Raw genomic sequence first — 22,260 nt, forward strand, 5'->3', positions numbered from 1 at the left:
ATCTTGAAGACTCCTTCTGCACTGGAATTTCAGAAAATCAATCAGATTCTGAAGACCAGAGCTCATGTATTTTAAAATCCTTTTAGTACTCTTGCAGAAGTATATTTTTATAAAGAAAGTTGACTTAATATGCACTAACTTTTTCACAGTGAATATCTAAGCAAGTGTTTTATGTCCTTTCTGTGCTCAAGGAGAGATGACCTTGTCATAAAAGGAAATTAAATTAGTTCAACAGGAACCTTTCCCACATGTGTTGGCTTTGACCAATGACCATATTGTCCTTCATGTGTTTTTCAGTAACTCCCAGCATAATTTTCTCCATAATTTTACCAGGCACTGAAGGGAGACTGACAGGTCTGTGATTACTAGGGTCTTCTCTCTTGCTCTTGAAAACTGGAACAATGTTTGCCAGCTTCCAGTCAGTTGGAACCCCTCCAGATTCCCAAGACGACTGAGAAATAATTGAGAGAGGTCTTGCAACGACATCAGCCAACTCTCTAAATACTTTGGGATGAATCCCCTTTGATCCTGTGAACTTAATATGCATGCAGGTGGAGCAGCAAATCTAACACAAAGTCAAGATTGGCTTGGAATTGATCATTACTGCAGTCGGAGTCCTCCAACTCAGGCCACCTGGAGTGCCAGTCCTCATCATCAGTGTTGAAGACATAGGCAAAGACAACACTAAATATCTTTGCTTTGTAAATGACTGTTCTCCTCAACTAACAAACTAACATTCTTTCTGGCCCTCCTTTTGTTGTTAATGTATTTAAAAAAAAAAAAACCTTTTTACTGTCCTCCACAGTATTGGCCAGTGTCAACTCAGCATTGGCTTCGTGAATTTTTTCTCTTCAAAGGTGAACAGCTTCACTATAGTCTTCAAATGTCACCAAACCATGCTTCCAATTGCTATACACCTTTTTCCATCTGAGCTCTAGAAGAAGAACCTTGTTCAGCCAGGCTGGCTTTCTGTCCCACCTGCTTGACTTGTGACATTTTGGAATTGCCTGTTTCTTTACTCTCAGGAAGTAGTACTTAAAAAGTGACCAGCACCAACAAATTCTAATGATTTCAAAAGAAGTTTCTCAGGGGACCTTATTTACTAGTTCCCCAAGCAGCCTGATACCTACTATCCTCATATCCAGGGCTGGGGTTTGGGTGTCTTTTTTTGGGGGGGGTTGGATGTCTTTGTTTTCTGAGGCTTTTTTAAAGCCAGCAACAGTGCTGTGCTTGTGCTAGGGAGCTGGCAGCTTGTAGGCAGGCTCCTGAATCAGCAAGGGTGGAGCTGATACATTGGTGGCGCAGTTTAAACACCCTACGAACGTGTCATCACCTGCCCTTGACATTCACACCTGATAATAAGCTTTAAATAGCTTCGGGGTGCACCCCAGGTAGGTAACTGTTGTTGCTACCCACTGAGAATGAGCACAGTGCACACTGACCATATGGTGCTGCAGCTGTGGGTGTGGGAGATGCGTCAAGTGGTGAGGAGCGTAAGTATTGTTCCTTCTTGCTCAGGAGATCGGCTTTCCTCTTGGCAGTTTCTGAGACCGCAGGCCTAAACACGGTCTCCATCAGACAGCAGGCGCAGGCTTATTCCAAGAAGACTGTGGTGACCCAGATGGAGGACCTGCCCAGAAATGTAGCTGTTCAGGTCTCTGGCTACGGGAAGTTCCTGAGCCTGCTACTGCCCAGGGAGGGTGGCAGGGATTCCACCTGCATGAGGTGTGAGCAGGTGGATGAGCTGCTCAGCCTGGTGGTGGAACTCAAGGAGGAGGTGCAGAGACTAAGGACCATTAGGGAGTGTGAGTGGGAGATTGACTGGTAGAGTGACTCACTGGCATGCCGGATGGAAGGGTGCCAGGGAGATACCCCCAGAAAAGTGGTGGACCCCCTGCCCTGTCACAGTCTGACAGACCTGACAGATGAGGAGGGTTGGAAGAGAGTCCTGACTTGGCATCACGGGAGCCCCTCGTGCCTGCCTAGCCCACTTCCCCAGCTCCCATTAAGCAACAGGTTTGAGATGGTGGAAATTGAAGGGGAGGTGAGTGTGGAGGTGATGGAGGATCTCTCCAAGAAGGAGCCTAAGGCAAGGCGGTCACCCCCATGCCTTGAGACTGCCTCTGTCAAAAAGAAAGAAAAGTGCTCATGGTGGGCAACTCCCTTCTCAAAGGAATGGAGGGCCCCATTTGCAGACCGGACCTGATCTGTAGGAAGTGTGCTGCCTTCCTGGGGCCGGGCCAGGGACATAACTAGAAAACTCCCGAAGCTGGTTAGGTCCACTGATTACTTTCCTTTACTCATAGTTCAGGTGGGGAGTGATGAAATTGCTCAGAGAAGCCTACGAGCTATGAAGAGAGTTCAGGGGTTTAGGGCGTTTAGTTCAAGGAGCAGGAGCTCAAGTGATCTTTTGTTTTATACCTCCAAGGGCAGTGAGGGACACAGAGCAAGCTTGGAAAGCACAAGCAATGAATAATTGGTTCAGAGGCTGGTGTCCAGGCAGAAACTTTGGGTTCTTTGATCATGGGGCAGTTTACTCAGCCCCTGGCCTGTTGTCCGTGCACGGAACCTGCCTATCTCAAAGGGGGAAATGAATCCTAGCGCAGGAGCTAGTGGGGCATATTGAAAGAGCTTTAAACTAGCTATGATGGGGGAAGGGAACAAAACAGGGCTCACCAGAGATGAGCCTAGGGGAATTATGCTTGAGCTGGGGGTGAGGCAGATGACTCAGCTGAAGTGCATCTACACCAATGCACGCAGCATGGGCAACAAACAGGAGGAGCTGGAAGTGATTGTGCATCAGGCTAACTATGACCTAGTTGCTATTACCAAAACGTGGTGGGACCACTCCCATGACTGGAGTGCTGTGATGGGTGGCTACAAGCTCTTCAGAAGGGATAGACAAGGAAGGAACGGTGGTGGTATGGCCCTTTATATTATAGACTGTTTTGATATTGAAGAGCTTGAAAGGTGAGTGTCTATGGGTTAGGATCAGGAGGAAGACCTGTAGGGGCAACATCTTGGTGGGAGTCTGTTAAAGACTGCCTAATCAGGATAAAGAAAAGGACAAGGCATTCTATAAGCAGCTGGTGGAAGTTGCCCTGATGTATGTTGGAAATATAATACAGTGCAGAGAAAGCAGTCCAAGAGGTTTCTAGAGTGTGTGAAAGATAGCTTCCTTACGCAGCTGGTACAAGAGCCTACCAGAGGTGGTGCCCTGCTAGACCTAATCTTCACTAACAGAGAAGAACTGGTGGGAGATGTGAAGGTTGGGGGACTGTCTTGGGCAGAGCAACCATGAAATTGTAGAATTCTCTATTCTTGGTGATGTCAGAAGGCTGACTAGCAAAACTGCTATCTTGAACTTCCAGAGGGCAGACTTTGACCTGTTCAGGACTCTTGTAGCACTGGTCCCTTGGGAGTTGCTCCTTAAGGGTAAAGGTGTCCAGGAACCCTGGACACTCCTCAAAATGGAAATCTTAAAGGCGCAAGAACAGGCTGAACCTGAATGCCATAAGGCAAGCCGTAGGGAAAGAAGACTGGTGTGGATGAACCGCGTACTACTGTTGATACTCTGGAAGAAAAAGAGTCTATGTCCTCTGGAAGAAGGCTACCTGGGGAGATTGCAAGGAAGTTGCTAAGGTATGCAGGGAGGACAGGTTAGGAGGGCAAAAGCCCAACTTGAACTCAGATTGGCCACTGCAGTAAAAGAGAATAGGAAATCTTTTTACGAATATATCAGCTGTAAGAGAAGAACCAAGGAGAATTTCCATCCTTTACTTGATGCAGCAGGGAATGTGATCACTGAGGATAAGGAGAAGGCTGAGGTTCTCAATGCCTTCTTTACATCTGCCTTTAATAGCCAGATCAGTTATCCTCTGGGCACTTTACACCCTGATTTGGAAGTCTGGGATGCTATGCAGAATATCCCCAGTAATTCAGGTGGGGACAAAGAGCTCCTCTTCTATCTGAACTGACACAAGTCCATGGGACCGGATGGGCTGCATCCTAGGGTGCTGAGGGAGCTGGCGGGGGTGATTGCCGAGCCGCTCTCAGCCATCTACCAGTGCTCCTGGTTATCTGGAGAGGTCCCAGAGGATTGAATGCTAGCCGAAGTGATACCCATCTACAAAAAGGGCCATAAGGAGGATTTGGGGAATTATGCGCCTGTCAGCCAATCTCAGTACCAGGGAAAGTTATGGAGCAAATCATCTTGGGTGAGATCACATGGCACGTGCGTGGCATCTGGTTGATCAGAGCCAGCCAACACAGATTCATGAAAGGCAGGTTGTGCTTGACCAACCTTATCCCCTTCTATGTCTGGGTAACCAGACTGGTAGATGAGGGAAAGGCAGTTGATGTAGTCTACCTAGACTTCAGCAAAGCCCTTGATACAGTCTCTCACAGTATTCTCCTGGGGAAACTGTCTACCCATGGCCTGGACAAGTATACCCTTCTTTGGGTAAGAAACTGGCTAGAGGGCTGGGCCCAACGGGTAGTAGTTAATGGAGTTAAGTCCAGCTGGCAGCCCATTTCACGTTGTCTCCTAGGGGTTGATACTGGGGCCCATCTTGTTTAATATCCTTATTGATGACGCGGATGAAGGGATTGAGTGTATCCTCAGTAAATTTGCAGATGACACCAAGTTGGGAGGTGGTGTTGATCTGCCTGAGGGTAGGGAGGCCCTTCAGAGGGATCTAGATAAGCTGGATCAATGGGCTGAGATGAATGGGATGAGGTTCAACAAGGCCAAATGCCGGGTCCTGCACTTTGGCCACAATAACCCCATGCAGCGCTGTAGGCTTGGGGATGAGTGGCTGGATGAGTGTGAAGAGGAAAGGACCTGGGGGTGTTGGTTGATGCTCGGCTGAACATGAGCCAGCAGTGTGCCCAGGTAGTCATGAGGGCCAATGACATCCTGGCCTGCATTAGAAATAGTGTGGCCAGCAGGAGCAGGGAGGTAATCATCCCTCTGTACTCAGCACAGGTGAGGCCGCACCTCGAGTACTGTGTTCAGTTTTGGGCCCCTCACTACAAGAAAGACACCGAGGCTCTGGAATGTGTCCAGAGAAAAGCAATGAAACTGGTGAGGGATCTGGAGCACAAGTCTTATGAGGAGTGGCTGAGGGAGCTGGGATTGTTTAGTCTGGAGAAGAGGAAGCTCAGGGGAGACCTCATTGCACTCTGCAACTTCCTGAAGGGAGGTTGAGATGGGGAGGGGTTTGGCCTCTTCTCCCAGGCAGCAAACAGAATCCAAGGAAATGGCTGCAGTTGTACCAGAGGAGATTTAGATTAGACATAAGGAAGAACTTTTTTTCTCAGAGAGTGTTCAGACACTGGAATGGCTGCCCAGGTTGGTGGTGGAGTCGCCGTCCCTGGCGGTGTTCAAGAGGGGTCTGGATGAGGAGCTATGTGATATGGTAGCTTGTGACAGCAGTGGTCATGGGAGGACGTTTGGACTAGATAATTTTGTCCAAACTTATGATTCCATGATTCTTTGATTCTATGATTCAGTTTTCCTCCTATCACCATTTTAAATTCAACCACCTTGTGGTTACTGTGTCCAAGACAGTCACCAATTGCTATTTCATCCATGAAACTTTTTCTATTCACAGTCAAGATCTAGGTTATGTTTCTTTATTAATGATAAAACACTTAAAATATGTATATTAATTATTCCTTTAGAAAAATATATTTTAATTTTTTCAAATATATCTTTCCCAGGCATCAGCAAGGGACAGGTTACATGTGTGAATATAATTTACTTCAGGGTATTTAATTTATTGTGTTTTTTTTTTTCCCATTACCTACTAATGTTTTAGTTTCTACTTTTGTAATACAAGAAGTAGGCTTAATTCCCTACTACAGTACATGAATTAAAGATACCTTTTTTCTTTGAAGTATAACAAATCCTGTTTTTTAAGTACTCTTGGATCAGCAGGAGCAACTTTCATTGTAGCTAATGTATGTACTGATATGGCAGTTTCTGAAGATTCATATAATTAAAGCTGCCTCTTCTTTTAACCACAATGACTTTCTTTCTTTTCTATTAGTATTTCAGACAAGAAATATTTTTGTAATTTAGTACACTTTACTAATTTCTTATTTTATGATATTCTGAAGATTTATACTGTATCTACCCAGGCTGCCGTTTTACTTGCTTGACTCTAATTTACATAAGGGTATTCCTTTCACATCATAATAACAATATAGAACTGCAGGCTCTCTTTCCTCTACAGTTAACTTACCTGTGTTCTCATTTTTTGAGACTTTATTCATTGTTTTTACAGATAATTAATTTCACTTTTTTTCCTTTTTTTTTCTTTTTTTCTTTTTATTTTTAACAAGGAACCAAATTATAATTTTGATATATTTTGAATATAAAAGTAATATATTTTTAATTTGCAAGTACTACTGCTTGTTAACTTGCCAGGTAGGAATTGTGTTTAGTTAGATGTTACTCAAATGTTCACTGAGGAAGGAAAAGAAAAATAATCTTGATACAGTGGTGATTAACAACAAGTATTGAGTTTGAATGAAGAGGAAGATTTTTTTGGGAGAGTACTTAAGATGTGTTCACTGTTTGATCTATTTTTAATAGATATACATGTAACACATTTTTGTTAATACATACACTTCTAACTATTTTGAGACTTAACATTATCACACACTTATTTTTTATACTAGAAGTTTATTTTAATAGTACTTTTTCTGAAATTTCTTGTTTTGTAGCCTATACCATTAGGCAGGTAGGTAGCAATCATGCAGCCAGTCCCTCTTTTACCACAAGTGAAGATGGAGATGGGGAATACAACCTGGAGAGCAAAAATGAGAAAACTCGTGGGTTGAGATAGACAGTTTACTATGTAAAGCAAAACATGGAATTCATTCTCTACTTCCCCTTCTCAGGTGGATATTCAACTATGTCTAGGAAAGCAGGTCTCATCACACCTAGCACTTGGGAAGATAAATGCCATAACTCCAAATCTTTCCCCTCGTGCTCCTTTCTCCCTAGCTTTTATTTCTAAACACAACTCCGCACAGAATGGAATATCCCTTTGGTCTGTTTGAACCAGCTGTCCTGGTAATATAATGTATATGCTAACCACAATTCATTTGTCAAGAAGAATGGTTTTTTTCTATTACAGATTTTATCAAAGTTTATGGCAAATTTCTTAGTAGTATGTACTAATACTCTTTCTGTTATGTATTGTTTGGGTTTTTTTGCTTTGTCTTGTTTGAAGTGGAACTTTCACAGGGTGCCTTTTCAGGTAGCCAAGATTGATGTTTATTGGATGGCTTTTTTGTGCTTTCAGAAAACAGCACAAACTTCATGATGTGATATGCTATTGCATTCAGTAACAAAAATCAGCAGATGATTCCACTGTTCTGCAGGTTGCACATTTGTAAGTTCTTAAGAGAACTCAGATTTGGAATAGTCATCTATTCAGAGCTTTTTTTTTGAACAATGTTTTTAACCACTTTTTTCTTTTTTTCTTTTTTTTTTTTTGAGAAACTTTTCATGCTAATGGTTCATTCTTAATAATTGTAAATCAATATTACTCTATATTCAAAGCAGTTAATTCTTAACAATCATGTCCTAAATTATCTGTGAATGTATACTACCCTGCTGTCAGCACAGTAGTACTTCATGGTCTTGGTCCCTCAGGGCCAAGGTGTTGAGGTTCAAAAGCTTTTCAGTCAGGGAAACCACAGCTGATGCAGGTGTCTTCTTTCTTTCCTTCTTACTCTATCATGTGTACTCTGCAATATGGGGATATTATTTTCCTGTACTGTGGCAGGTGGCATATCTTGTTGCTTGGTCATTTTTTCCCCTTGGTTAGCAGGTGCTTCTTTCTTTCAATAGCAATCCAAAGACAAAGAATTCACTGATGTCCAATTATTCCTCATTTGAGGGTGTCTGTTTTCAACTTTTGCCCATTCTTTCATGTTCTGAGCTCGAACTGTACATCATAAAAAGAGACATGGAGCCAAGCTTCATTTTGCACAGAGAGTTCTAAAAATAACAGACCAGGGCTCTTGTGTAGTTAGTATAGGGCTCTAAGGTCTGTGCTCGATTCCTAGTGATCATGGTAACATTATTAATGGAAAGCTGGATGTGAAAATTCTCATGCATTGTTTACAGTTATGCTGTATTAGTGTGCTCATATTTGAATTCAAAATAAGAGAAAAATCAATTAAATCCTGCTTAGAGAGCTTCTGCTTTCATGTTTGCAGCTGGAGGCTGCTTTGTCTACAGAAGAAAACATCCTAGGGCTTGGGAGGCAATGGCATTGTCAGAGCTTTGGGGAAAAAAATTCAAGTGTAGCATCTAGCGCCTTATTAAAACAAGAAAAGACAAGAAACCCAGGAAAAGGCTGCAGAAGACAAGAGAAAAGGTCATTTTGGGAACCATAAGACATACATATTGTATTTTCAGTCTTCTGTGACACTGAGTATATCCAACTACCTCTTATTGCTAATGGATATCTCAGACCTCTGCTAGTGTTTACAGAAACCTCCTAACATTTTGTCTTTGCATTACATACTACTTTTCAGTTAGGGCTCTAAACCATCTGACAGTGAAGGATTTCATTGTTTTGGTTTGCTTTTTTTGAGGCTCTATTATGTTATTCAACAAGGATGTTGTGTGTTTAAATATTACATCAATAATACACGGTCAATTTTAGAGAATCATTCAGTAGACTTTGACTGCTATCCAGTATTCATGAAGATCAAACAGAAAAAGCAATGGTGTATTGTCAGAATCTTTTTTGGGGGGTTACAGTTTTCTGCGTGAGGCTAGAGATCAGGATGTCATTGTCACTCTCTCTCTTTCAGAATGTAGTGGCCAGAATAGCACAAAGAAAGCTAAATACCTGTAGGCAAGACGAAGATTCTCTTGGTACAGAGATGGCAGCCATCCAGGAAAACTGTCATACACGTTGGGCAGCATGTATCTATTGCAAAAAGTAGCTCAAGTTTTACAGCAATATAAATGGGGGATAATGCAATTAGTCGTGCTTTATTTTAGAGAATTATTTGTAGGATTAGAGATGAGAGAGGTATAGCTACAAAACTAGAAGAAATATTGCTTTAGTTTAAGGCAAGAATAATGATCTGGAAATGAGGGAGAGGGTCTCCATAAAGATTTTTTGTCAAGTTTTTCTGTGGCTACAGTAGTGTTGTGTAGAACATTTAGGATAGTGTGCAGAAAATATTGATTTGGGGCAATTACACATCTTTTTATCTAGCCTAAATAATGTGAAAGTTTTAGAGGAAGGAATAATCAAACAGAGGTTAATGACAATGGCACAAAATGAAAATGAATTTACTGGTAGCAAACTAATCTGCTGGTTGTGAATATTAATTTCTCTTTTTTTCGTTTTGACACATGAAATCTATGTTGAATGGAAGGCATTTGATGTAATATAAAATGGGAAATTGTTCATTAGGATAAAAAATGAAGGAAGTGTAAAATGCTGCCTAAATGGGACATGGCAACAAAATAAATTTGTGCTATTGAACCAACAAACATTCTGACAAAAAACTTAGCCAGCATTGTCAGTGGAGAGTGGGATTAGATTGTCATCACTGAATAGTGCTGAGGGAGTAGAGTAAAAGAAATGAAAATCAATAGTATGAAGTACAAGATCATGCATCTTAATACTGCAGTAAGAGCTCTGGTCAGGAAAGAAATTTTTTTTATCTAAAGATAATCAGATAAGGTATTTCCAGTACTAATATTAATGCAAACATTAAAGGCACTGGTAAACCATCACCTGAAATGTGGAGAAATTTTAAACCAGATGCAGTGCAGAAGCTTTTGGAATAACCAAGGTACTAAAAGATTTGAATCAAAAGAGGAAACTTGAAGAACAAAGTTGTTTTAACCCTGAAAAGTGAGGAAGGCTAAGTACTGCCTAGAAGGATATAAGGAGTCTTTTTTAAGCAAGGATAAGGAAACTCAGAGTGTATAAATGACACTTCAGGCACGTATAGATTTTATTTCAACAGACAACTTAGTTTTGTGTGCTCACTAACACTGAAAACTCCATTCCTTCACTTAAATTCAGAATTATTATGAGTTATCCACTTCAGTTTGGCTTGGATTTACATCTGCATCTCCTCAGGAGTAGGAGTAAAAGGTAGTTTGGTTTTTTTTTCCTCTTCTGCCATTCTATTACGCTCTCGACTTTATACTGTATTTTCTAGATGAGCATGGGCAAATGTTGATAGATATTTCAGGTGATCTTTAGAAGAGCTGCTTAGATTCTCAGTTTTGATTTTTCATCTGTTTTCACTAAATTGAAAGTTGCTAAAACAGGAATTCCAAAACAATACCAACATACGGTGATTTAGTTTCTGTTCGAGACTGTCTACAGAAATGTAGTCTTAAAGGAAAATATATCTAATAGATGTGTATTGCTGAAATGATAGGAATGCTGAAATTTCATACTCAGGAACAACCTAAGACAATTACAGAGAAGAAAAAACCCCAACCAAATATAGAACAAGACAGACATATGAAGATTCTTGATCAAATACATAACTGTTCGAGGTCCAAAAAAAAACCAAACCAGAAGTAACTGAAGTGTTGTTTTTTTTTTTTTTTTTTTTTTTTAAGACTTTGCTGAAAACAAGAATTTGAAAATGTGGCTTGCAAATTAACTCTAGGAGCTGATTTTTTTTTTTTTTTTTTAATCTGGCAAAAAGCAAGTAGCTCTTTCTCAGCTGCTATGTACACTTTTTCTTTTTAAACTTGTGTATAATTTGGCTCTGATCATTCTGACATTTTGTAAGTATTTTAATTTTATGCACATTTAAGACAAGACAAACTATGTTGTAAAGATTCTGAACTTGATAATTAATATTAAACACAACGTATATATTATGTATTTCCTAGGAGCTTTCTAAATACTTTTATTTATTTATTTATTTTCTTAAACTTGTGTGCACCTACACTCAAATGCTTCTTAAGACAGCAGAGGTATGACTTTATATTAAAATCAGTATTGATTCTGAAACTTATCAAGACTTGAAGCACATCTTCAATATGCACCGTCAACTTCTAATTTTAACTCTACTTCTCTAACAAAGCAGTTTCTTAACTGCTAAAGCTAAATGACCTATCTAGTGATGATTAGAGTTCGCCAAATCACTCACTGAGAATCTGCCAAGCCTGACATAAAATTGGAAAACTGTGATTTTGAGTAAACAGAGGGTTTTTTAAATTATGGTTACAAACTGAATTGAGTTGTAAATTATAATATGAACATACAGTTATATCCCCTATATTTTTTAGAAACAGTGATTGTATAGAAATTACTTTTTTTATGCTGTATTAGCATTTTCACGGTTATCATTGATCATTTTATACTTGTGTTAACCTTCCTGTTATGAATGGAATTGTAGTTGCTATGCAACTTTTTAATCCAGTCATTTGGCAATTCTTGGCAGAATTTTGTGAGAGAAAAATGTGTTCAGTGAGTGCATCTCATTTTTCTATCACATATTTCTATGCAGAAGGAAATCATGGATCCATTACAGATCCTATTGACATCATAGGGCCAGAAACTTTTTCCAGGGATTTTGTAGATGAAGGTAACTTTACCTTTGTAGGAACAGTATATTTTGAATGAAATCATTGATAAAAAATAATAAATTGCGTCACAGAATCACGGAACTGTAGAGGCTGGAAGAGACTTCTGGAGTACATCTAGTCCAACCCCTCTGCTAAAGAAGGTTTGCTATAGTGGGTTACACAGGAAAGCATACAGGCAGGTCTTGAATATTTCCAAAAAAGGAGACTCCACAACCTCACTGGGCAGCCTGTTCCAGTGCTATGTCACTCTCACAATACAGAAGTTCTGTCTTATATTCATATGGAACTTCTTGTGTTGCATTTTGTACCCATTGGTCCTTGTTCTGTCACCCTTAGATATTTATAAGCTTTGGCAAGATCTCCTCATAGTCTTCTCTTCTACTAAAGATCTATCGTGTTTCCTTGTAAGAGAGATGCTCCAGGCCCTAATGATCTTTGTAGCCCAGACCTCTGCTGGACTCTTTGGTAGTTCCCTGACATTCTTGAACTGGGGAGCCCAGAACAGGACACAGTACCCCAGATGTGGCCTCACCAGGGTGGAGCAGAGGGGAAGGATCATGTTCCTTGTCCTGATGGCAGTGCTCTTTTCACTGCACCCACAGAATCACAGAATCACAGAATCGTAGGGGTTGGAAGGGACCTCCAGAGATCATCGAGTCCAACCCCCCTGCCAAAGCAGGATCCCTACACCAGGTCACACAGGTAGGCGTCCAGGCGGGTCTTGAATATCTCCAGAGAAGGAGACTCCACAACCTCCCTGGGCAGCCTGTTCCAGTGCTCCGTCACCCTCACCGTAAAGAAGTTCTTGCGCACATTGGTGCGGAACTTCCTATGCTCCAGCTTCTGGCCATTTCCCCTTGTCCTGTCTCCGCACACTGCTGAAAAGAGTCTGGCCTCGCCACTCTGCCCCCCACACCTTAGATATTTATAGACCTGGATCAGGTCCCCTCTCAGTCTTCTCTTCTCAAGGCTAAACAGACCCAGATCACTTAGCCTTTCTTCATAGGGGAGATGCTCCAGGCCCTTCACCATCTTTGTGGCCCTCCGCTGGACTCTTTCCAAGAGATCCCTGTCTTTTTTGTACTGAGGAGCCCAGAACTGGACGCAGTACTCCAGATGAGGCCTTACCAGGGCAGAGTAGAGGGGGAGGATCACCTCTCTCGACCTGCTGGCCACGCTCTTTTTAATGCACCCCAGAATGCCATTGGCCTTTTTGGCCACAAAGGCACACTGCTGGCTCGTGGCCAACCTGTCGTCCACCAGGACACCCAGGTCCCTCTCTGCAGAGCTCCTCTCCAGCAGGTCATCCCCCAACCTGTACCGGTGCATGCAATTATTCCTCCCTAGGTGCAAGACTCTACACTTGCTTTTGTTAAACCTCATCTGGTTTCTTACTGCCCAGCTCTCCAGCCTGTCCAGGTCTCGCTGAATGGCAGCACAGCCTTCGGGTGTGTCAGCCAATCCTCCCAACTTCGTATCATCAAGATATGAAGGATACCACTGGCCTTCGTGGCCTCAAGGTTGGCTCATGGTCAACATGTTGTGCACCAGGACACCAAGGTCCTTCTCTGCTTAACTCCTTTAGAGCAGGTCAGCCCCATACCTGTACTGAAGCATGTGGTTACTTCTTCCCAGGTGTAGAACTCTACACTTACCCTTGTTGAATCACATTAGGTTCCTCTCTGCCCAGCTCTCTAGTTTGTCTAGATGTCATTGAATGGAAGCAGAGCCTTCTGGTATGTCAGCGACACCTCTCTGTTTTGTATCATCAGTGTTCCCCGCATTCCTTCAAATGATTGGAAGTTGCATTCCTCTTTTTCTGGTAAGAAATTTTGCAGGTTTTCCGCATCCTGTTATAGATCCCTGATGTTTCCTTTCTGCTCTTTTCTTTTTCTTAAGCCTATTTACACTCTAAGTGTATTGCTTTACCTCATCTCAGTGTCTGCGCTTCTCTCCAGCTTGAAAGGCACATTGACTTTACAAATTCTGTTGTGTTTCTTAACAGGCATTGTGCTTTCAAACTAGGGAGCTGGATCTTAGGTTTCATGCATCAGTTTTCGGTAGCTTGTTTTCTTTGTTTTGAGGGTCTTACTTTCTTCATGATGTATCATAGAAATTTTGATATTTTCTGTTTTAACAGATTGTTGTTTAAGCAAGCTTTGTGATTCTTGGAGTTGCTTTAAAGTTGCCTACAGGTAATGAGAAGACAGACTGGTATATGTATATCTCAGGTTATTTAAAACTGACTGTGCTATACCTTAGTCATAAGAATAAAGCAAAATGCAACATTCAAACAATATTCTAATCAGAATAAGGCAACTATACAAGTAGGGAAACTGAGCATTGTAATTTCCTCATCATGCATTGTAATTTGGTCACTGCTTTTATTTCAAAATAGAAAATTCAGTATGCTGTTTTGGATAAGATTTTAACTGACAAATTTTACAGTGTTTCTTGTTTAAGGAGTTAACAGAGTTAATGTACTGTGTTTTAGTCTCAGCAGAAAACCTGGAGAAGAGCCTGAAGCATATGGAAAAGCAACTCCAACAGCTTGAGAAGGATTTGCAGACTTTTCCAGTTGCTGAAGATAAGCATGATAAGTTCGTAGCAAAAATGTCCATATCCTTTGGAGTATTCTTTAGAAAAACACATACAAATAGTTTGATAGCAATAACTCAAACTTTACATTTATCTAGCTTCAGTCTGTAGCATATATTGTTGATTTTTATTTTTTTTTTCTCTTAAAAGCTAAGCATATGAACAGCCTTATTAATGGAGTCATCTGTAGTGAGTGGAATTGGTGGAAAATGCTATTAGCTTTAACTCCATGTGTAGGTGTCTTACTGGGTGATTTTTCTCATAAGAGTATATTAGAGGAAGATGTGCATCACCCTGTATTTGTTCTCTAGTGTATGAATTACAATTCAGAATAGTTTGGTAGATGCAACAATTACAACAAAAATTTTCTCTTATTGCTTAAATAAGTTTACCTTCTGACTATTTATTCCAAGCCTTCTACCCAACTGAACTGCCTGTCTCTCTCATATGTGACAGGAAGATATTTAATTAAAGTCAAGGAAATTGTTCTCTAGCTTAAACCTCTCTACTGACCGTTGGCCATGGAGAATATCCTAGGAGCAGAAATATCAGCATACATAGAGAGAAAAGTTGAAATTCCCTTGTGAGTGTGGCAAAGTTAGGTTATTATCTAGCTGGAAGTCTACATTGCTACATATAAAGACAGGAGGACTCAGGAGACAGTTATTCATTGCTCTTGATTAATCTAACTCTATTAAATAAAGGACAGCAAGAGACCCTAAAGCTAAGTGGCTCTTATCACTGCTGCATTAGGGCCAATTTCCTCTTCTGAAGACTAGTTGCAACCAAACTATATATAACTTGGCTTTAGGCCTTTCTCTGGACTCTGGAGTATCTGTAACCTTTCAGTGTTACTACTAATTTTTTCTATTGTGGTTTATTTTGTTGGTGAAACTATTCTTTGTTATTATTGTTGTTGCTGTTGTTAGTGCCTTTCTTTTCCAACTCAGTGTGGTTTTGAGAGATTTGTTGAAACTCACTAGCACGATGTCTCTATAGTGTGAAATGTTTTTGCATCTGAAGAAGCCAATAGTATAGTAGAGAACTTGGAGAGTTCTAAATCTCCTCCATAAAAAAAGATATAAAAGAAGTTAACAAAAATCATTTGGGATTGAGTGAAGAATAGCCTGAAGATATAAGTTTAACTTAAGAAGGAGAGCAGAGAGCAGTGAATTGAGAAATAAATCTGTGCTAATGTCAAACATCTGAAATTCCAACTATGATTAAGTAGGATGCCTAATTTCCTTTTGTGTTACTGACACATTAGGTATTTCTGGAACTTGATGGCAGAAAGTTAGTGGAATACTTTCATATAAGGTTATAAATTGCATTTGAGACAGAATAGGTCACAGTTGTAAAACAATAGTGTAAGAAGTTAAAATATGATATTCAGATAGGTAAATGGGTGGACCTTGTCAGTAAATGCCATAACTTTTCTCAGAATTAAAATTCTATCCCCATATATGAAGTCTATTAGAGCAATTTACTGAGCTCTTAGAAAGGATATTGATCATCTTAGGAAAGGAAGAAATGTCCTTTTCAAGCATTTCAGAAGAGTACTTCAGCGGTACTGCTGAAGATTTAGATTATCATTGTGTGTCACGAAGATAAGCCATAACCAAAAAGTTAAATTTTGTTTGCAGCGGTTGTCTCCAAAGAGATCTTTGATTGAACCAACTGTGTAATATTTTGTATGAAGGGATGATCTCAGCTGAAGTTTTTAGGAGTTTTATTAAAATAATAAATTAAATAGCATTAAATCCCCCAGACTTGAAAAGACTTAAAAATAAACTCAAGTATGTACCCTTTGGATGACATATTCTTACATGAACTAAGGTAGTGCTAGACAACAGAAAAATTGGAGCTGAAAAGATATTTTCTTTTAAGATGGCTGCAAGGAGAAACTGAGCGGTGTAGCTGTAAGTCTGGTTTCTCTGCCAAGAAAAACTGATTTAGACTAAATAATAACAATCATATATATGGGCTCAGTCTATATACATATCTATATATGTATGTATATGTGGGTGTATATATATATATATACACATATATGCAAGATACAGTATTAAGTGAGAGGGACATTGTGGTGTTTTTGTTTTTGTTTTCTTGTTGTTTTTTTTTGTTTGTTTGTTTGTTTTTAAGGAGAAACCATTCCTTGCAGAACACAGATTATGCCAAGACATTCAGTAAAGCGTAACTGAATATCCATGCATCTTTCAACAAGATGGGTCAACAAAGTCTTCCAAGGAAACAGATTTTTTAAGGGAATAGTAGAATGACTATTCTGGAATAATATCTAGTTAAAAAATAAAATTGAAAAACTCATGCCAAAAAGCAGATACTAGTAGATACTAACAGAAAGGCAAGTACATTTCAATGACTATGAAATAATACATCTAGCAGAAGAATGTTACGAGTTCTTGAGAACAAATGTAGTTAAAAACAATCAGAAAGCATAAATAAGTTGCAGTAAAAATCAGTAATTGTCTTACATCTTGAGTACTTCAATCACCCCATCTCCAAAAGTATATTATACACTACTGATGTGGTAGAGAATGGTGAAAACAATGAACTACAGAAAGCAATAATTTCAGCAAGAAGGATGTTTAAATAGATTAGGACTCTGAAGCTGGAGAATTAAATGAGAATTAGTAAAAAGATACTTGTAAATTTATCTACCATGGAACAGGAAAGTTAGGAAGGTGTTCATTATTTCTTGTAAATAATTAGGAATAAAATCCTACTTCAGAGATGAAAACATACTAACAGAAATGTTTACTCATGCAGCACACAATTAAACTGCATTATTTACTTTTAAGATGTTGTAGAGGTTGACAACATAGATGAATTTCCTTTAAGGCTTAGATAGTCAGCTAAAGATACTATGTCTGGAGCTTAAATACATTAGACCAGAGGTAGCTTTAGCTCATAAAAATCAGTAACCTGCAGATTCTTAGAAGCTAAATACTACATAAGTTGACTTATCATGCTACACTTTTTCTATTTCGTCTTGTTTTCTCCAATCATTGGGTATTGATTGCTGTCAGAAACAGCTGAGATGAATATTTTATCATAGTCAGAATAAATCAGTGCAAGTAAAACCAGCTACACTACGTATTTTGTTATGTTAGGCTATTCAAACAGTATTTTGAATAGAAAATATTATGAACGGGAATAGTTTGCCTTCACCTACTACCTCTCCCAGTACAGAGGCAATAATTTCAGAACAGTTAAATTGCATTTGGTTTCAAGTAATTTCTGTGAACACACTAATTAAAGAAGCTCACTTTTAGAAAAGCAGGAGTTTCAATAAATTACGAAGCAAAAAAGGTTTGATGTAAAGGTTAGATAATCCTGCACAGCATGATGAAGCCTGAACGTGTCTTAACTTTTATTCCTATGACAAGGAAAGCTGAATGATGCTGAAGTCTTGAAAGGCATGCAGCTCATAAAGAGAAACCAGTAGGAAATCTGAAAAAGGAAGGATGGTGCTTTGTTGGAAATAATTTTTCATCTTGAGTACAATTAGGCTTCATGGACAAGCAGCCTATTACATCCTGTCACAAAATATCACAACCCAAAGGTAGCTAATGAACTGATTAGCATTCTTGTTTCTTCAGGAAGTCAGATATATGCACAGTTGGTGCACCCTTTTATTGACAAAGTCTATAATTATGAATATTTCTCTTATATATTAAATTGTGCTAGTTTGTCAGTCATCTTATGTATACTAGCTGAACAGAAATTATAGTCATTATTGTAGTTCATTTGTTTGCTTTAATTAGGACAGTCAAAGAATATTGAATTGATATTGATTTATAGTATTAAATTCATTCAGCGTAACGTTCAAGAAAAAGCACAGTGAACAAAATGCATCTGTATGTTCAAAATGAAAATTTAGTGGGTTTATGAAGAGAATTTAAATTACATGTTGAAAGCTTAATTAAGTAGTTAATCAGCATCTTCTCTATCAGTCCAGTTCACATCTAATGATTTTCTAAGGAGTAGTTGAGAAACTCTTGACAAATTTTATCCTGTTTAACCATTGAATGTATTTATAAAGGTGATTTTCACACAAATTTATGGAACTAATACTTGAGAGATAGTAAGTTGGTTGATACCTTTCAGCTAGGAATACAGTCCTTTCTTACTGATCAATTCTCTGTTCCTTTTTCCTTGTAGTTTAAGTGAATTTGTTAAAGAGAAGGAAACGATTGAACTTAGCCTGATTCAAGTAAAGTATAAGAAACCCAATTCAATACATGTTGCCTCTAAACTACTGGTTATCCAACCAGCCATATAGTTGGAAATTTCTTGTGTACAGTGTGAACAAATAAGACATCCTAGGATCCTAAGGGATTTGCAAGGTTACAAGACCAGAGCTGGTCAGGTAAAAAAGGACTGCTCGTCACTCTTTCAGAAAGGATCAAGATGTTGACTATATGGGCATGTAATTAATAGGGTTTGGGCAAACAATGTAAATTTAACTTGAACTGCATAATTCTTTTATATGTTTTCTATCTGGTCTGGACCTCAGACTCTGGTTTTAACACTAGTTTTGTTCATAAATATAAGGGATATATACACTGTGATACAAACGTATGTCAATTTTGTTTTAGTATTATGTTTAACAGAGATAAGATTGAGTGAGTAAGTCAAGGAAAAGGAATTATTAGACAAATACTCTTCAGAAGATACTAATTTAAAAGTCTAAACATTAGTGTGTCTTTTTTGAACTACTGTATTCAGAGAAGAAATTTTACCGTTGATCCTTGCTGTATATATAAAATGAAGTCTATGTGACATGTATTTTTCAGATAATTGCAACTATTTCCCCAAGAGCTTCATGTGGGAAATTCTCACTGGAGCCCTGCATAATTTTATCCTCTGGCCTAAAAAAAAATAAAATAAAATTGTTCATTGAAATCCTAGTTTGAAGTGACCTCAATCTATTTACACCAGTCTTTGAAAATTTGCTGTGTTTTTACAGAGACTATTGCTGGCTTATATAATGACAGTCTCACTTCCATTTTGAAGATTCTGTTGAAATACACACAGCATCTGTGCACCTATTAATCTTTTGTACTTATGCAAGGATCATATTCCTTTTTGGATTGCCTATGTTTAATACATGGGTTAGTTTGTCAAAAAGTCACACGCAATGAAATAAGGTCTTCTGAGAAAATGTTTGGCGTACTAACGTAATTTGTAGAGTAACAGCTGATTTTACATGTCTTGATACAGTCCACTATATTAGTATTTTACATAGCACAATATATTAAAATCAATACAGTTTTCATACAAGCAGTCCACTATGAAAAAAGCTGCCATGAATATGCAAGTCCAAATATATAGTATATGGAAATTCCACCACAGATATTACTCATTTCAGCCCCGCATTGCTTTTCTGTTCCAATAATGAGCAGAATGATGATCTGCAGTCCCATGAGTTCAAAAAGGCTGTCCACGAAGTGAAGCCATTTCAGAAAAAGTTAACAAATAACTAACTTCTTGATTTGCTTTTCCTCCCACCTGTGTTGCAGCTTTGCTGTACTTCTGTCTTCATTCATCCAAAGCCAATGAATCGTGTAGCTGATAATGCATATATATCAACCTGTTCATAATAATTACAGTTGGGATTGCCGTGCTCAGTAGTATTCCCTGTTGCCTCCAGTTTAGCTAGTAGTGGCTAACAAAAGCTGTATTTAAGGAAAAAAGGAAGAGGACTTATTAAAAATACCTAAATTGAAGCGCAGTCTCAGTAGAATGCCAAGAGCTTAGGGTATCCCATAGCATACCAGACAGAAAATAAAAATCTCAGAATTCTCTGTCTGGGAATGAAATACTGCATAGTAGCACATCTTTCCAGAATGCTGCATTTTCAGTTTAAAATTCTGCACCACGTATTTGAGGGGAGTCAGTTCCAACAGTTTAATGTAAGCATTATATAGACACTATTAACATTGTTGTAACTGTACTTACATCTTGTAGAATATCACAGATTTTCTCAGAACTTTCCTTTTTAGTATATACTGGCTTATCATTCATTTACAACATTAGATATACATTTTATTTATATGTTTAGCTTTTGTAAGATTTTTTTCCTTTCTAGAACACTGAAAGTTACTGGCAGGTTTAATAAACGGCATTTATACCTATTGTCAAAAAAAACCCAACAATTTACCTGGTTTCCCTTTAGCATTCCAAGCTATGGAAATAAACAAGCTCAAAAATGCAATAGATAAATGCAATAGATAGTTATTTCTATCTAAGTTCTATTGATGATCTAAGATTTATATATAAGTATACTGTGAAAAATGATCTAGATGCAAAAACATTTTCTGTGACTTAACATTAATTTTTGTTTCCTACTGTGGCATGTTTTTTTTCTTTTTTGAACTGCTGACATTTCTTTATGTGGTCCCAATGTGTACTTGTGCCATGCTTTGTTATTCATAATTCTTTTTTTTTCTTTACTTAATATTTGGGCAGCTGTTGCATACTGATCTCTTATTCACTTTCCTTGCTATCCCACCAGTAAGTTTTGTGCATGTTGGGGAATAAGTAAAAGAATGTTTTAAACTAACTGTAACAAACTATAAAGACATCTTATAGTGAAGATCAAATGGGATGCGGTCTCTAAGTAAAGCTAAACAAGTACATGGTATAAAATTTGAAGAGTAAAAATCATCACCCAGTAGTGAGTTGTTCATATCAATTTGAAATAGCAGAGTGGACAAAAATTCTATTTCTTAGTTTTTAATTCACCTAATTAAAAATCCCATTCTTCATAAAAATAAAATGGTAAATAGTGTATGTATTTGTGATATAAAATAAACAGTTAATTGTCTTTTATAGTAATTGCGGTGCACAGTGGGAGAAAAGGTGAAGTTGTCATTTTTTGTCTTTTACATCCTTTTCGAGAGCATGAAGAGAACAGAACATAAATATTTGTTTAGTTGCCTTTCCATTTAAGTAAATACTGTATGAAATTGTCCCACAGACCAACGTGCAGTGTTTCTTCTTTGAGCTTTACAGAGTCATGAATAAACATTTTTTTATTTAATTTCATTTGCTATGCAGTATTTTTGTGCTTTTTATAAGTTGTCTATCTTTTTTGGGAGTAGTTGTGTTGTTTTCACCTCTAATTTAATTAAATTGTATTTGCATTGTAAATAGCCTTAGCATAAATATCTGATGCAGCCACTAGAAATAAAAATGGAAGCAATACTGTTGCTATATTAACATTATAGAGAGTAGTTAGGATGAGGGGTTTTTTTATTTTCTATTTATTATTTTTAACACCGTTGATTACTAACATTTCTATTTTTACTGTATTTGAAGTAGTTTTGAATTTGAATTACAGTATTTCTTGATATGTTAAAGTTTTCGGGTTAGTTACTGATATCTAAATTTCACTTTGTTTTTATGTATGTGACAGAATGGCATGCATTTCAGTGAAGTTAGCTAATAGTTCTAAATCAAATTACATAATTTATATATTTTTAAATGAGTTATTTTAGAAATATATTCTAAGTCTCTAACTTACTTAAACTAAATTACATGTTTGACCTTAAAGATAATTGTGCATATGTTCTTAAATGAAAATCCCAATTAGTTTTTGGAGAAGGAGAGATGGAATGCACTTGAGTTGCTTCCATCAACAGTTTTGGAAACTATGTTATTAGATTGAGTCAAAAGCATTATTGGCTGGTTGATAGGTTTTTTTGGCAGGTTTATTTGGGAGATTTTTGAAGAATGTATTGTATACCTAAACGTTTAGTTTAAATGGGACAGTGATATAAAAACAGAAAAAACAAACAAACAAAAACCACAACAACACTGAGCTGCTTTGTTTCATACTTTTAATTCCATAATAAATTGCATGTCCTTAGAATAATCTTTAAATTAAAAGAGTCTGAGAAAATGTGATGACAACATCATGATTTATCTAGAGTGCTAATATACACAGAAAATACTTGGAAGTGTATATGACATGGAAGGAATTACCTTGACACTTCATTTATTGGAAATGAAAAATGTGTATGAATTACAGA

At 38.0% G+C, this 22,260-nt stretch overlaps 1 protein-coding gene across 3 annotated transcripts in view; it reads left to right on the forward strand.

Annotated features, from left to right (window-relative positions):
* DIAPH3 (diaphanous related formin 3) overlaps positions 1 to 22,260 on the forward strand; it is a 233,416-nt gene that overhangs the window by 131,573 nt on the left and 79,583 nt on the right. For all 3 annotated transcript variants that reach the window (XM_090131181.1, XM_090131192.1, XM_090131188.1), the window contains one exon: positions 14,100 to 14,223. In XM_090131181.1, coding sequence (XP_089987307.1) covers positions 14,100 to 14,223 — 124 coding nt within the window. The remainder of the gene's footprint in view (positions 1 to 14,099; positions 14,224 to 22,260) is intronic.

Source organism: Phasianus colchicus, chromosome 1 (assembly GCF_987193195.1).
Source record: "Phasianus colchicus chromosome 1, bPhaCol1.hap1.1, whole genome shotgun sequence".
In the NCBI taxonomy this organism is placed as follows: domain Eukaryota; kingdom Metazoa; phylum Chordata; class Aves; order Galliformes; family Phasianidae; genus Phasianus; species Phasianus colchicus.